Source organism: Ictidomys tridecemlineatus, chromosome 1 (assembly GCF_052094955.1).
Source record: "Ictidomys tridecemlineatus isolate mIctTri1 chromosome 1, mIctTri1.hap1, whole genome shotgun sequence".
In the NCBI taxonomy this organism is placed as follows: domain Eukaryota; kingdom Metazoa; phylum Chordata; class Mammalia; order Rodentia; family Sciuridae; genus Ictidomys; species Ictidomys tridecemlineatus.
The window spans coordinates 51,495,974-51,512,013 of NC_135477.1; the positions used below are offsets into that span (position 1 = coordinate 51,495,974).

The window sequence follows — 16,040 nt, forward strand, 5'->3', positions numbered from 1 at the left end:
CCAGGGCCTCGGAGCAGTTGCTCACCTTGTCGGCCAGGGCTGCCTTTCTGGGCCACCTGGGTCAGCTCGAGTGTCCTCTGGTGCTGTATCTGCCAAGGCAGGGCTGGACCTTTGCCCTCCAGAGGAGAACAGAGGGTTGAAAATGGACGGTGGGAGTGCTTGGGGCCAGGAAGAGCTCAGCCAGGCGGGAGCTTCCTTTGGGCAGGACGAGAGGGCCTCCGTGCTTTCTTCCATCACCCGTCCCTCGAGCACCTGCCACCGTCTACACCTGGGTCTACAGCAGGGAAACAAAGGCCAGTACGCCAGGGTGTCACCCCGAAGGAGCCCAGGTTGGCAGGACAGACTCTGGGGCCTGGGATGCGGGTGGGGACGGAGTGCGGGAGGCCACTGCGGGAAGAGGATGGATCCTTAAGAGTGACGTGGCTGGGCGGGTGGTGGTGGCCCCTGGGATCAGTGGGCCTGGCCAGCAGCCTGGTCGGCAGGGCCTTGGGAACACCTCTCGGAACCCGCTGTGGAGACGTGTCTCCTGACCCCCTTGCCGTCCAGTCTGTTGGAGGGTCCTGGCTCCATCCTCCTGACGCCCCCACATCACCGGGATAGGAAGGGCGGCCAGAGCACCTGCCGATTGGATTCCACGTGTGGGTGGCGGGATGCAGCCTGGGCCTTACTTGCTCTAAGCGAGATGGCTCTGGCCGGAGTCTTCATTGTGGTTTCTCTTTGATCAGAAAAACCCTCTTCTTTTATGTGTAAAGAGGAGGCCCTGGGAGGCCACGCCAGCCCACAGGAGACAATCATCTGCCTGCTCCCAGGGCTTCACTGGGGACTCTCCTCTGTGGGGTTCATGTCCCCCCCACCCCCCAGGATTGGGTCACTGTTAAGTGATTCCTTCCCCTGGATGGACCCACCGTAGGGAAGGAAGAAGCAAGACCAAGGAGGCCCCGGGCCCAGACAGGTGGCTGGAAGGGCAGGTGGGCCCTGTGCGGAGTGGCCCCGGGGTGCAGCTGAGGCTCTGCTGTCTCCTCCTGTCTCCCCACTTCCTTGCTGGTCACTCAGCTCTTTAGAGTGAGTGGTCCTGGGCCTGCCAGGCCATGAGGATACGAGACAACGGCTATGGAGGTGAACCGAGACCCCCGAGTGGGAAGCGCAGAGGCCTCTTGTTCTGCCCTGGGCTCGGCCCCTCTCACCTGCACTTGGCAGAGACACGAAGGCGGGCAGAGGAGGGGGAAGGCTGCGGGTCTGAGTGGTGGCTGCGGGTGTGGGGGAGGCCAGCGGCTCCCCGGGAGTGGGCCATCCTGAAGGCCTGTGGGGGGCCCGTGGGTTCTCTGGTTGGTGCGTGGTTGGGAGTGGAGACAGAAATCAGGGCGCTGTCAGTCATCAGTGGAGCCAGGCTGATCCTCACAGGGTCCTCAGTGGCTTGCTGCCTCGGGTTCCTCCAGTCTGACTCCGCAGGCCGTTGTCCTTCCTGGGAGGTGTCTGTAGACAACAGAGTGGCCAGGTGCTGCAGGTTTTGCACCTGAGCTTTATTTGGATGCCTGGTGGGCTCATTGAGCATCCAGCCCCTTACAGCCCGCCTCAGTCCTGGCCTGGGGGGCTCGGGAGTGCATGGCCACGATGACACGGGAGCCCAGGTTCCCAGGCCCGCCCAGCCCCACACTTGGTGTCAGGTCCGTGTAACGCCCACACCCTTTGGAGACGATAAGACAGCCAAGAGCTGCCCGAGGTCCCGGAGGGGCCTCTGTTGGCAGGGAGGCAGGTGTGAGGGGCACAGGACGGTGTGAGGGGCAGAGCTGAGGCCACAGGGGCGTGGAAGAGGCGAAGTGGGCTCTGTTCGGGGTGTGTGGGGAGCCAGAAAGCCTCCCGAGGAAATAGCTGAACACGGGGTTGACCGATGGGTAGGTGTTTGCGGAATAAATAAGGGGGGGGTTTTCAAAGCATCTTTCAGAAGTTAAAAGGTGTGTTTGGGAAACAGCTGGGGAAAATGGTACCAGATTGAATGTTGCAGACCAGCAGGATACAGGCTTGTCAGGGCCTGGCCCTGGGAGCTGTCCACCTGGGGAACATTCAGGAAGGGTCCTGGAGGGACAGTTGGGTAGCCAAGAAGCAGAGAGTGACAAGAGGACAGGAGGAGCCTTGGGCAGCAAGGCACAGGGTCAGGAAGGCTGGGGAGATGGCTGCCCTCAGAGGCCCAGCCCCAGGCTTTATCCTCCTCCAGATCCTGAGGCCCCTCTGCCCTTCACAGGGGGAGGAGCTGCTGTGGGCACTGCTAGGGCTCTAGCTGGTCCAGGTGGGCACGAAGTCCCGGCTGTTCTGGGCAGCAGCCCACCCCAGGGTCCTGGAGCTGGAGGAAACCCGGCCCAGCAGAGGCCCAGCGGTCAGAGCTGGCCCCAGAGGGTGGGGGCCGCAGCCACTCTGACCTCTGGCCAGGTGGAGCTGAGATGTTCTCTTGGGCTTGTGGCACCTTCTCTCTGATTCTGTGACAGTGACGGGCTTCTGGTCCCTTTTCAATGTTTCCTTCGGTGTGTGGCAGGAGATGCCAGGCAGCCATCAACCCGGGTAGGACACGCAGGGTCCTCCCCAGGCTCCGGGCCTGCAGCAGGCGGGCACCCTGCCAGGCCTGTCTGCAGAGGGCCCCTGCTGCTCCCCAGGCAGCCCGCCCGCCTCGCCACAGGGCTCTTCCCACAGCGGCTCCTTTGAATGTTGCCAGAGAAAACTGCAATTTTCCTCTTTGCCGCGGCCAGCAGGGCAGGTGGGAGGGCTTCTCTTCCCCTCTGGCGAGGGCTGCAGGTCATTTCTGCTCCAGCCTCGCTCCATGGCCGGTGTCCCCGGTGGGCGTGGGCAGAGGGCATGGAGGAGCTAGTGTGACGCAGCTGGGATCAATGAGGCAAGGGTGAGTGGGACAGGCGGGTCCCTCTCTTCCTTGTGTTGTTCTGTCCAAGCTGCCACTGTCCACCCGGGTCAGGAATCTTAGGAGGTGTTAGGGGGCCGAGGGGGACAGTAGACGGTGGGGAAGTACTTACCAGGGGCCTGGAAGGGCATCTTCCCTGGTGTTCTGGGAGGGGAGGATAAGGAGCAGGTGTCCCCTGTGCAAGATAAGGCCGGGGAGCGAGGAGCCCTCTTGGGAGAGGCCACAGGGCCATCTCCTCCATCTGTTTTTGCCATCCCTTCTCCAGGGGGCCTGGCCCTGAGGTTACTTAGGTGACCTCAGCAGAGGCCCAGCCATGGCCCCTGCATGCTTCCGGGCCGGAGGTCAGCCCTCCCGGCAGTAAGAGGGACCCAAGTCCACGGGCTTCCCCACCTTTAGGTTGGAACCCAGAAATGGGATCACCGAGGCCAGAGGGCACGAGCGCCAGAAGGCTGTGCTGCAGAGAACTGAAGAACCGCTGGGCAGCGGCCGGCCAGCTGCAGAGCCGGAGGGTGCGTTCAGTGCCCCTGGGAGGAGCTGCCGCGGCCTGGAGAGGAACTCCTGCCACACTCACAGGCCCGGCAGCCTCGCGGCCCACCCCGCAGGGGGGTCATGCAGTGTCCATGGGGAGGGGACACGCCTGGGACACTGGACCTTGTGACTCTGATGCCTCTGTCCTCCAGGGCCCAAGCCCACGTAACCCTGTGTGACGCAGGGTTTTGCAGTCATGTCCCCGGCCTCCCCTGCTGCGCTGTGGCCGGATGCCCCTCCCCCCACTGCCCATTCAGGTTTGGACCGTCCTTCCCGTCCCCGCCACACCCACCCGCTCCACGGCTTCGTTTGTGGAAGTGTGTCCTGGGTACTTCTTTATGTTTTGAACAGGCACTAGACGCACTCAGGCCAAGAGCTAGAAAAGACACCCGGGAAAGATAAGGCTTTCTCAGTCCTGTCCCCAGATGTCCAGTTCCCTGTCCAGGCACCCTCCATTGCCAGTTCTAGAGATAGCCGCTGCCTCTGCAAGCATTTGCTGTTAGCATTTGTAGCCTGCCATTCTATGGGCAGGCGTCGTTGAAGTCACGTTACAAGTATAAAATTATTCAAATCTTCTTGCTTCTGTCAGGTAGATTCTCTTAGTATCTCTCCTTATATGAGGAAAGAAACTGAAACAGAGAGTGTGAGTAACTTATCCAAGGTCACACAGCAAGCGAAGATGGTGTTGGACTATGGCTCCAGACCCAGAGCTTTCTGATAGGCTGGGCATGGGAGTAGGGTACTGCACTGCTTTATGTCTTGCTTCTTGGACTTGGTGGTATGTGTTAGATGTTGGCTCACGTTGGTACAGCGAGAGCTGCCGTAGTGTTTTCTTGGAGATAGAATGTTCAGTACCTCATTTTCGCCCTTGACCCAGTTAAAGGACTGTTTTCAGGCCTTCTGTGGAGCAGACTGGCTTTCGGGACTTCTCTCCTGCCTCGTTACCTGCTGACCCTGCGGGCAGTAGTGTCTCTGGGTGAAGTCCTCTTGCACTAAGCACGGGCCATTTGAAGGACACTTCGCTGCCAGACTCCACGTCTGACGCTGCCCTTTGGGGGATCCAGGAAGTGGGGGCGTGATTGCTCGGTGACACGGGGTCAGAGCCGAGGGACTGATTGGCCCTTGATGGCAGGTGTGTTTGCAGCTGCATTGTCCCTGAGGACTGGCTGTGTAATCACCGCAGGCCAGCCTCCCCGTACCTAATGGAGTCAGCAGGAGTCCCCGCTCTGTCCAGGTGGACCTCAGCATCCGAGCCAGCCTGGCAGCTGTCCAAGTGAGGCCCACGTGCACAGTAATCGGGGGCTTGGGGAAGGAGAAGTCAGTCCTGCAGGAATAGGACATGAGGACGTGCCATGACGGGGCTCAGGCCAGGACACCGTGGCAATGGGATGGCGTGGGTCCGTCCCAGAGCCCAGTCGGTTCAACTGTGAACCTTGTAAGAAGAGAGCAGGAAGGAACCTTGGGAGCCCGTAATGTGGCCCCAGGGACCTGAGGCCCTTGGCCCACTCTGCCCAAGAGAAGGGCTGGGAGACCCTGGGCAGGAGGCGGGGTGCCATGACCCCAGGGTAAGGAGCAACACCAGGCCTTGCTATGCCTGTGTTCAGTTGGGAAGTTGGCACAGGAGATGATCAGGTGACTGAGGCTATGGGCCTCACTGTTGTTCTTCCTCTGAAGTGGAAACAGCAGAGAAAGTGCCCAGGGCAGGCCACATAGGAGATAAAAAGAAAGTAAATTCATCAGCATCCTCCTTGTTGATCTGACTGACCTCACCAGGTCTCAGTTTCCCTGAGAAGTGGAGTATATTAGTTTGTTTTGTGTTGCTATAACAAAATACTCGAGGCTGACTAATTTATAAAGTAAAGAGGTTCTTTTGACAGAATTCTGGTGACGGGGCTGCAGGCCCTCATCAGGACACCTGCACCATTCTGTTGGATCCTCCAGGTACCGTAAGCACTGAACCTCCCGCATCTTTGTCCTCTTGTCTGCGAGAGGCTAGGTGATTGGTCCTGGAGACCAGGGGGCCATGTGTGGGTCGGTGGAGACGGCAGGGGGAAAGCAGCGACGCAGTCGGGGTTCTCCCTGGGAGCGCGGTAACTGCAGTGATTGTTGGGGGCTGGAGAGCAGGGCATGGCCGACCTCAGGTTGGCCCGTGAAGGCAGGGCCACCAGAATCACCTTCCCAGGTGGGACAAAAGAAAGTACAGGACACCCACTTAGAGGGGAATTTCAGACGAGCAGGGAATGACTGGTAATGTGAATATGTCCCGCGACGGATTTGGGGTGTCCTTGTACTAAAAATGACTAGTGTATCTGAAATTCACAATGAAGCTGGGGTCCCACATCTTCGCTGGCAGCTCTAGGCCAATGGCTCAAAGGCTGGGGCGGGCACCTCTCCTGGAGGTGGAGGCCTGGCCACCTGCCGGGGAAGGACAACAGCCCGTTGCGGGGTTCGCCGTGTGCTGGGCCCGGGAGCAGCAGGGAGAGCTGGGGAGTCAAGGTCAGTCACCTTCGTTTGTCCCCCGTTTACTTGTTCATTTGTGCAGCACACATCTCCCGAGTGCCCGCCCTGCCTCAGGCCCTGGGCTCGCTATGGAGGGTCCCGGATGAACCCCCTCCCCGGGCTCCTGATCCGGCCCAGGTCTAGATCCACAGCAGCTTCAGTCTTTCTTCTTGGAGCCGAAGCCTGACATCTTTCCGTACTTTTCCTGAACCCAGCCCAGGGGCCTCCTAGGGCACCGTTATCCTCTTTGCTGGACCATGTCAGCCCTGCCTGCCCAGCACCCCCACATGGCCGCTGTCCCTCACTGCCCCAGTGCTGGTCCTTCGCCCTCTGTCCTTGGTGGGAGCTGCCTTGCTCTCTCTGGGTGACACTTGCTAACCAGCAGTTCCCTGGTCTCCATGGTGGAGGGGCAGTGGCCTCAGCGATGGTCAGCGTAAGGCAGCTCTGGGGAACAAGGCGCCCCCATGCTCCACCGTACCCAGCTCCTGAGGCCTCTCACGTGGGGGCTCCAGGGAGCCTTCAGGGACACCGGGGGCGAGCAGACTGTCCCAGGTGAGGGCGACGTGGGTAGCAAGCAGGAACAGACATAGATCCTTTCGCTTGGCTTCTGTCTAGGGTCTTTGGAGCCAGGCAGAGGGCCACACACCCTGTCCCCTGCCTCACACCCTCCCTGAAGCTGCACGTGAACAGCCCAGGAGGCAGACCCACTGGAGCTGCAGGCAGGGAAGCCTCTCTGGTCACCCTGAGACCTCTCGAGGGTGTCGTTGAAGACCAGACACACTCCCCCGAGCAGCTGAGGGACACCAGGACCTTCCTAGGCTGGCTGTGACCCGGGTTCTCATCTCCAGAGCACTGAACCAAGCCTCTTGGCTCTAAGCTTCCTGATGCGGTGGCCCTGCCTCTGTCTTCCCTGTGCTGATCCGTGGCAGGAAGTCCCTGCCCCAGGCCCTGGGAGGGAAGAGAGGCTCCCCCCAGCCCGGACGCTGCCTCAGGTCCTTGTGGTCAGGCCGCTGAGACCTCCAGAGAGCACCCCTGGGATTCTCCAGAGAGACAGAACCAAGGGAGGCAAACCCATGGATGGAGACAGGCACCGCGTACTCGGGAACACCCACAGTCCAGGCCAGGCCCACGGGCAGCTCCCGCAATGCCCCGGGAGTCCACCTTCGGGAGGAGGTGCTTGTGTTCCGAGCCACTTAGGGGTTATGATCAGACTCCACCTGAGTCGTGTGATAAAGGCCATCTTTTTTGTTTTGTTTTGTTTTCCTTCTTTATCTCTTGGTGCTGGGGATTGGATCCAAGGGCGCTTTACCACTGAGCTACATCCCCAGCCCTTTTATTTATTTACTTTTTAATTTTGAAGCAAATTCTTGCTAAATTGCTAAACTGGCCTTAAACTTGTGGCTCTCCTGCTTCAGTCTCCTGAGTAGCTGGGATTACCAGCCTGCGCTACCCTGATCTTTTTTTTTTTTTAAATAAGAATTCTGAACATGTCAGAAAATTATAGGTAACAAACTCCCCACCGCCCACCAGTTCCCCCGGCCCCCTCCTGAGCTGTGGGGTCTGGCCTCTTCTTCTTGAGGGGACTGAGCCAGAAGGTTCTGAGACCCCTCAGGCTAATGGTGTGGCTACGTTTATCTGCTCACTGCCAACCCCTGCTCCCTAGTGCCTTGGCGCCTGCAGGGGCTTTCCCACCAGGCTGGCCTGGGGCTTACTAAAGCTTCCAGCAAAGAGCACGTTCTTCTCTTCTGAGCCTAAGCTCAGGCAGTCAGTGATTCGAGTCTAGTAGGAAACTGAGTACTAACCAGGCTACTCATTCTCTCAGGGGCCGTATCTACCTGCCTGTCCATCTGATTTCTGTTCTGTGTGCTTACTGCTTCACTGTGAGCCAGCCCTTCTGAAAGCCTGTTTTTGTAACAGCACTACAACCCTGTGTCGATTACCATTCTCCTTTTACAGTTGAAGAAACTGAGGCAAAGATAAATGAACAACTCGCCTGAGGCTACACAGTCAGGAGGTGGCAGAGTCTGATTTTGAACCCCAGGACATCTGGCTCCAGAGCCTGCATGTCACCCCCATGCTGTCCAGCCCCTCTCCGTGAGCCCTGGAAGAAGGTGCAGGGGGGCTCTCTCCCTGGGCCTGGGGTCACACCCTCACTTGTGGACATGGGCCTTGTGCCCTGGACATCTGCGAAGCCAGTAGATGAGATCGAGGAGAGCACAGCAGGTTCTGGGGAGGGAGGAGAGAGGGCTAGGGTGTGGGGACATAAGCACGCTGATATTCCCAAATATGGAAATGAAAATAAGCCTGGTCATTCGGGGACACTGGCTACTGCCTGGTCTGCAGCACTGAACACCTGCAAGCAGAGCTCTATCCTGTCTTCAGAAATGCCCTGTGAGCCGGGCACGGTGGCGCTCACCTGGAATCCCAGAGGCTCAAGAGGCTGAGGCAGGAGGATCACGAGTTCAAAGCCAGCCTCAGCAACTTGGCGAGGCCCTCAGCAACTCAGTGAGACCCTGTCTCTAAATGAAGTATAAAAAGGGCTGGGGATGGGACTCAGTGGTTGAGTACCCCTGGGTTCAGTTCCCAGGACCGCCGCCCGGGCCGGGCCAGCCTGGCTCCCTAAATAGCCTGTTTCAGGCTTCGATGGCAGACAGGTTGTGGACTGGGGACTGGAGGTGTCGTGGGCAGCCAAGCCATACAGATGGTGGCCACATGTTCCTAGAACATGAAAGCTTCAAGAAACACCCACGAGCCAGGAAATCGGAATTTGTTCTCATGGAGAGCCCATTTCAGGGGGAAGTGGTTTCTGAGAGCCTCCGCAGAGCAGCTGCCCCTGCCTGGAATGTGCTCTCCTCACCCCCCATCCACCTGGATCATCTGCCTGGAGCCCAGATGCTTCCTGCAGCAACGGTGTCCAGTGAGAACTGAACAACATTATTTTTAGAGAAAGCAATAACAATTTTTTCTTTTTGTATAAATAAAAAAGAACAAATCAATTTAAGGAAGAATGATGGTATACGTGAGGCAGAAATTTTAGTGCTGAAATTCATCGATGTGTTCATTTGTGTGCTCATCAAATATTTATGGAGAGCCCTCTGTGGACTGGGCGGGGGCTGTGTTTTTCTACAACTGGGGCAAAGCCTGGTGTGTGTGTGCAGCCTGGGTTCCCAGGAAGAGGTGGACTGTGTCCAAGCAGGTCAATATGAGAGGAAGCAGTGGACACTGCTGAGGTCAGTTCTGCAGGGGAAGGGGACGGCAACCAGGGGGAGGGGATTTAGCAGGGAGACATTTAAGTAAAGACACAGATGATGCGACTTGTCTTTAATCAGTGAAGACACAACAGATAGCCTTGTATGTAAATGGGTCCTGAGCATTTTAAAAGAGGGAACCTCAAGTTCAAGGCTCTGAGGCAGCAGCCTGCACGGAGTGCTCAAGGAAATGCTGTTGGCAAAGGCACACTTGGAAACACCAGACTAGATGTTGTGCAGGGTCACCTCGACCGACCCCTGGGACCTTCTGATGGTGCCCTGGATGGGGTGCTTTCTGATTGGGGTGGGGTTATCTCAGAACCTGACTGCTGAAGGCAACCTGGGTGATCCGATGGAACTTGAGTTCAGGATGTCCCCAAGGATGGGACGGCAGGGGGCACTCCAGGCCCCCCCCCCTTATGTTTGAGAAGAGTCATGACTCATCGAACATTTGCTGAGTGACCTCAAGGTACCCTGCAGGAGGCTGGTTGTAGGGACAAGATGAATCAGATGCACTTCCTGCCTGTCCTCTGTGTGTGTGTGTGTGTAGGCCCTGGGGAGGAGGCAGGGGTTCTGCTCACTGTGGGGAACCCTCGGAGTGACTCTGCAAGCCAGGCTTTAATCACGGAGCTCGGCATGAGCACGAGCAAAGACGGGGGATTCTTGTTCCGGGAAAAGTGCCTTAAGAGTCCACAGGAAGCTTTTCCCTTTCTTCTGCTGTCTGTCCTTAGAATGTTGGGGTGTTTTCCATTTGCTATCTCCTGTCATTCAAAGCCAGGAAAAATAAAAACTTAGCGTGAGTTTTTGCCATTCGTCTTTGTGTTTTAGAATGCTGGCTTTAAGTGCAATTATCAGAGCATTTAACCAGCATGTAAAATCAAGAAATTATACGGCTTGTGCTGTGTGGCTCCTTTCCAGGGGTGCCTTGAGTGGGCCAGAAGGAGCAACTCGAGGGGGATTGGAGTCCCCGCTGCCTGAGGGCAAACCCCAGCAGTGCCGTCCTCAGCTGTTCACGACCCATTTGGGCCTCAGTTTCCTCATCTGAACAAGAGGATTGACACTGACCTCAGGAGGGCGGAAGGAAGAAGAGAGTTGGTGTACACTCACAAGTGCCCAGCCCCCTTCCCACACGCACACTTGCGCTCAGGTCTGATGGTGGCTAGGTGTTTGCTCCTACCAGATGTTAGATTACTGTTCTTTTCCCTGGCCAGGGGTGGTTGGGGAAGTTGATCCAGGTGTCTCCCCTTCCTAAGTTCCCCCCACCCTAAGCCATAGCAGATGGGCAACTCCAAGGATCTTTAAACCTGGGAATCAGGACCTGCCAGGACCTGGTCAAGGGTGGGTGAGAGGCTCACTCCGTCCAAGACTCATCCTCCAGTGGGTCACCCACCAAGCTTACCGAGGTGCTGCTGTCCCTGAGCCCTGGACAGGAGAGGCTACCAGTTGTCACCATGCTCCACCCAGATATAGCACCAGACCTATAGGCCTGACTTGGACCTTCCCTGCTGGGAGTGGTGGGTCGCAAGAGTCACAGAGCAGGGAGGGGAAGGGGGAGGCCAGGTATGTCCTGGGGCACCAGGGAACAGGGGAGCAGCTGCCAAGGGCCTGTTGCAGGAAGGCAGGCCAGGTCTGAGCTCAGCACTGTGACCCTAGCACTCCTTACAAAATTACGAGGGCAAAATGATGAAGCCTTTCAAGATGGCGCACAGGACACCCCACCCTGAGGCTCGTCACCCCTGCTCTGTGACTCCTGCCCAGCAGCCCTACCAGGCAGAGATGAGCATCAGCTCCCTTGTTCAGATGAGGAAACTGAGGCCGAGTGACATTCTGCGTGAACGGCTGTACGTGCGCAGTTGGGGTCTGCACCCAGGCAGTGGGGACTCCGGATCCCCATCTTGTAGCCCTGCATTATCCTTCCTTTGTGTCACTGACCCTGGTTTTGCCCCTCACCCTGCTCGCTCGCTGCACAGGGTCTCTATGGCCTCCCCAGCCTCTATCTCAAGACATTTCCGCTTCAGCCTCCACCGGGGTCCACCTTAGCACTGCCTGGGCCAGGTTCCCAGTGGAGGACTCCCGCTGGCCCAGCCCCTCTCCCGCAGGTTCCACTATGGGCTGCTGGCCAGCTTTCACAGCAGCGGCTCTGGGGCAGGAATACAGCCAAGGCTCATTGCCTGTGAGTGGGCAGGGAGCAAGGACACATGACATGGAAACACTGGCTACCCTTGGTGGCCCCTGGAGCAAAGAGGGTCTTGATGAGTGGGGTTGCTTAGGGGGGCTGCCCATCCTGACCCGCCCCATCCAGGCCTTGTCTGATGGGAAGCAGCACATCCTGGATCTTTGCCCAGGTGGCTTCTGCTGGAATGATGGCAGGTTCCGGGCAGTGGTGGGAACATCACTCTTTCCGCAGGTCAGCAGACGTGGAGTGGGCCAATTAGTGGACTTCCTCTGGGGCCTGGGGCTTCCTTGCTGAGCCTAGGCCACCACCGGCAGCAGTCCCGTGGTGTCGGGGCAGCTCCCTTCTCACCTCCTCTCCTTTCCCCCATGCAGAGCTCCACCTGGAGGGGAACTTCCTGCACCGCCTGCCCACTGAGGTGGGCAGCCTGCAGCACCTCAAGGTCATTGACCTGTCTCGGAATCAGTTTCAAGACTTCCCAGAGCAGCTCACCACCCTGCCCTCGCTGGAGACCATCAATCTGGAGGAGAATGAGATCGTGGGTGAGTGGGCGCCACCCTCTGACCTGGAGTTGCCACGTTAGGCCCTGCAGGGCACAGGGCTCTGGAGTTGGGCTGTCACAGGCATGAGGGGAAGCGTGGGCTTACTGGTCCAAGACACCTGAGCAAAGAGTAGTGGACCTGGGAGGGTGACCAGTGTGTGGTCCTGCCACCTGCCAGGTGATGACTTGGGCACTGGCTTTCACTGGGAGGTAGATAGCCAGAGCTTCCTACAATGTGTCCCTGAACCAGCTGGGCCCCTGTGGACCACAGGCGGTCCCTCTCTGAGTCTCCGGATGTCTCCAAGACTCTTCAGTGGGTGCCCTCTGTACGCTGACTGCCACTGCCTTCCCGCCTTCACAGTGAGCTCCTCCCTGTTGCGAAACAGGGACCACTGGACAGAACAGCCTCCCAGGGTTCACCACGATCCTCTTTGAGCCCGGCTTCCCAGGGCCCTCACCATCGGGCACCCATGGTGTCTGATGTGTGCCTTCTGCAAACAGCAGCCGCGGGGGCTGGGTTCTGCTGAGCCGGGGAGCGGCCCTCCCTCCTCCGGCAGCAATTATACACCTTGCCGCCCGCCTCGTCAGGACCTTGCAGAGGGACGCATCCTCTCGCCTAGCAGCCTAATCTCCCCAGAGAGAAGCAGGCGCCCGCTGGGTCGCAGGGTCTCCTCTCCTCCTCCGCCCCTCCTTCAGCTGCCCTGACCCCTTTCACCCTCCCATTTTGCCTCTAATTTTAATGCCGTTCTCTTGTCACCGGTGTTAATTCTAATCCCCTTCAGTTTGCTCCTGTTTTCCTAAGTCCTTTTACAGTCATTATGTCATTTGATTAAAAGCAAAGCCTTTCAAGTGGTCTGGGCTCTCTGGTGCGGAGTGGCCTGTGCCTCATGCCGGCGGTGAGTGCCCATCTGTCAGGGATGCTGCGGGCAGGGCCATAGGCCTTGCTGACCTGTGAGGTTCTGGGGCTGTTGCCTGACCTCTGGGAAGCCTCTGGGGAGGGACTTGTGGTTCAGTGTTGAGCTCCAAGGCCAGGGTCCCTGAGCAGCCTGTGCCTGGGCCAGCTCACCAGTCACTTGGGCCTCTGCGCAGCAGAAGGAGCATGCCCAGAAGTGCTCCCTCTTGGCCTCTAGGCTCTGGCTGCTGGGCCCTTTGGCCCCTGCACTCTGGCCAGGCCCTCCTTGCCGGGTCCTCCCTCCCATGCCTCTCTGTCACGAAGGCCCTTCCTGTGCCTCTGCCTCCTTCCATTGCTTATCTCAGTAGGACAGAACCCAGCAGGGCCTTAGTAGCCATGCCAAGGCCAGAGCTGGACATGTGGCTGGCAGGCAGGAGGGTGGGACAGGACCCGGCCTGGGGCATTCCCACTTCCCGACTGTGGCCTTGGAAGACTCACGTCAGCTCTCTGTGCCTTGATTTCTTCTCATCTTTCCTCTTGAAAGATAAGACCACCCCAAGAAGGACAGAGATGAGAAGGGGACTGTCCCTCAGCAGGGGAGCAGGTGGGGTGGGCATCTGTGCTGCCTGCAGTTCATGAAGTGACTTTCACCAAAGTGTGCAGTGGGGTTGGGGGGCAGACCTCCTACTGCTTCCAGCAACAGCCCCTCAGCAGAGAGAGGCTGCTTTGGCTCCCTGCCTTCTGCAGTGACAGTAATGACTCCTCACAGAAGCGTCTTGTAGGTTACCCACGACGCTTGTGCATACTTGGGCATCTACAGGGCGATCACCCCCATTTGACAGATGATTCACCAGCCTTCATGGCCAAGTGCCTGTGCACACCTGGTCAGGTAATCGAGCCTCCTGCAGCCCAGTCTGGGCCAGCTCTGGGGTCTATGGAGATGCCAGAACAGGGGCAGGGCTGGGGGAGCTGCCCCTGTCCAGCAGATGCTCAGCAGACCCCAGGGAGGAGGCCATGGTTGTTTGCCCTCGGCCCCCAGAGGGATATGGAGGCAGTCATTGTCCCCTGGTTGGACTCTCCCCACTGCCCCCTCTCCCTGATCCGTTCTGGTTCGTTGGGTGGCTTCTCTCTTCCCAAACCAGTAAGAGGGCCGCGCTCCACCCTTCACAGCCCTGTGGACGGGGCAAGCGGCGCAGGGCAGCTGGGTGGGGGCCTGTAGCCACAGCGGTGGTGAGGACTGTGCCAAGCCCTTTGGACTTTTCCAGGTTGTCCCCATCTCCTGCAGGATCTCGTTGGGATAATCAGCAGCAGGCTGGGCGCCTTCAGTGGCTTTGCTTTTCGGAGTCCTCAGGGCATTGGAAAAATAAAACCAGATTTTTATGAGAGAAAACTTTGAGACAATGAGTTGTCATGAAGCTTTAGAACAGTGAGTAGAGAAGAGACGGGGGCTCTGAAGCAAGCCCCCAGGTCCATCAGAAGGACTCCCCCCGAGGGACCTCCTGAAGGAGCCTCCGGCCTGCCCCGGTCACCCTCTGTTCCTGAATAGCGCTGCTTCTGATCTTCCTCCACCTTTGGGCCATTTTGGGGGAAGAGGAGGATCAAGGGCTTCATTCCCTGGAGGGAACAAGGCTGGGTCCTCGCAGGGTGCAAGGAACAGACTCCTCCGTGTCCTTGGTGTTCAGGGTGGCTGAGTGCCCTCACGTCTCTTGTCCTTGTGACATGTGGCTGCCTCTGCTGCTGCCAGCCGTGCAGTCACCCCTCTGGTCTGTATGTGGGACCCTTCTCTGTGTGAGGGTGGTCGTGTCCTCTCCTCTCGGGAGCTGCCTGTTCCCCGTTCCCGCGGCAGTGAGCCTCTGGCATACAGCAGGTGCTCAGCGGGTTGGGAGCATGGCGTAGAGCAGGAAGTTGAAAGCCCTGAAGCTCCTCTAAAATAGTGGGGACACAAAAGGGCGGATTATTTCAAGTTGCAGGTTGTGATCCACGAGTGAATTGTAATGTCAAATTAGTGGGTTGAGACCATCAATTTCTAAATGGAGCAGAATAGAAAATGCCAGGGTACATCACACGGAGCATAATAATTACTATTTTGTGCCTTTTAATTTCAGTTTTACTGTGTGCATTCACAGGTATGTATTCTGGGTCATGATGAAAAATTGTACTTCTTATTATGGGTCATGGCGGAAAAGTATCAAAGGGTACTCTTACACGTTGTCTCACGGAGATGTGGGGGTCTGTTCTTGGCCAGCCAAGCCACCTGTCCTCCCCGGCCCATGCTCCCAACCACTCATGCAGTCTTCCTCTCCCCCTGTCCCCCGCCCCCTGCATAGCCTGTGTTCTCTGTCTGGAAGTCCTTCCTCATGTCTTCTCATTCCCTCTACCTTTGGCCAAATCCTCTTGGTCTGAAGGTCGGGGGCTGTTCAGTTGAACAGGAAATGGAGCAGGTCAGGGGGCTTCTTACCTCCTGCAGCTGGCACCCAGCAGCAGATGCCTCCCATGGGAATGAGCAGCTTCCTGGGATCTTGGAGACTGGGCTGTCAGGACATGGCTATATGCTTTGGACATTTTGCGGGGGGAGTATTGAACTCAGGGGCACTTGACCACTGAGCCACACCCCAGCCCTTTTTTATGTTTTATTTAGAGACAGGGTCTCTCTGAGTTGCTTAGGGCCTTGCTAAGTTGCTGAAGCTGGCTTTGAACTTGTGATCCTTCTGCCTCAGCCTCCTGAGCTGCTGGGATTACAGACATGGGCCACTGCACCTGGCTGGTTTGGACATTCTTAAGAGGGAGAAAAGGGTTTGTAGCTTAGCAGGTTTGTAGTGTAGTGCAGACAATAGCCACTTACAAGTTTCTGAGATGTGGATTTTTATTTTCCAAACCAGAAGGATGCAATCATTCCTTGGTATCCACAGGTTTGGTTCTAGGACCCCCAAGGTTACCAACAGATACTCAATTTCCTTATATAAAATGCAAGTATTTACATATAACCTAAGCATACCCTCTGGTGCACTTCAAATACTCTCTGGAGCACATACGACGTAAGTGCTATATACATGGTTCTCCTACTGCGCTGTCTAGGGAATAATGACAAGGAAAATAGCTGTACCTGTCAGTACTGATGCAATTTTTCTCTGAATATTTTCCATCTCTGGTTGGCTCAATCTTGGATGCAGAACACAGAGACTGAGAGCCAACTATATATGGAAGGTTTTAAGTATTTATGAACAAGACTACATGGTGAAAGGCAATCTCTGTCC

General features: G+C 57.4%; 1 protein-coding gene across 5 annotated transcripts in view; it reads left to right on the plus strand.

Moving 5' to 3' along the window:
• Lrrc20 (leucine rich repeat containing 20) overlaps positions 1-16,040 on the plus strand; it is a 69,323-nt gene that overhangs the window by 33,447 nt on the left and 19,836 nt on the right. For 4 of the 5 annotated variants that reach the window (XM_040272447.2, XM_005325947.5, XM_078040970.1 and 1 more), the window contains one exon: positions 11,728-11,895. In XM_040272447.2, coding sequence (XP_040128381.2) covers positions 11,728-11,895 — 168 coding nt within the window. Of the gene's footprint in view, positions 1-11,727; positions 11,896-12,255; positions 12,744-16,040 lie in introns of those variants that run through there. The other variant, XM_040272449.2, reaches the window with a different exon arrangement.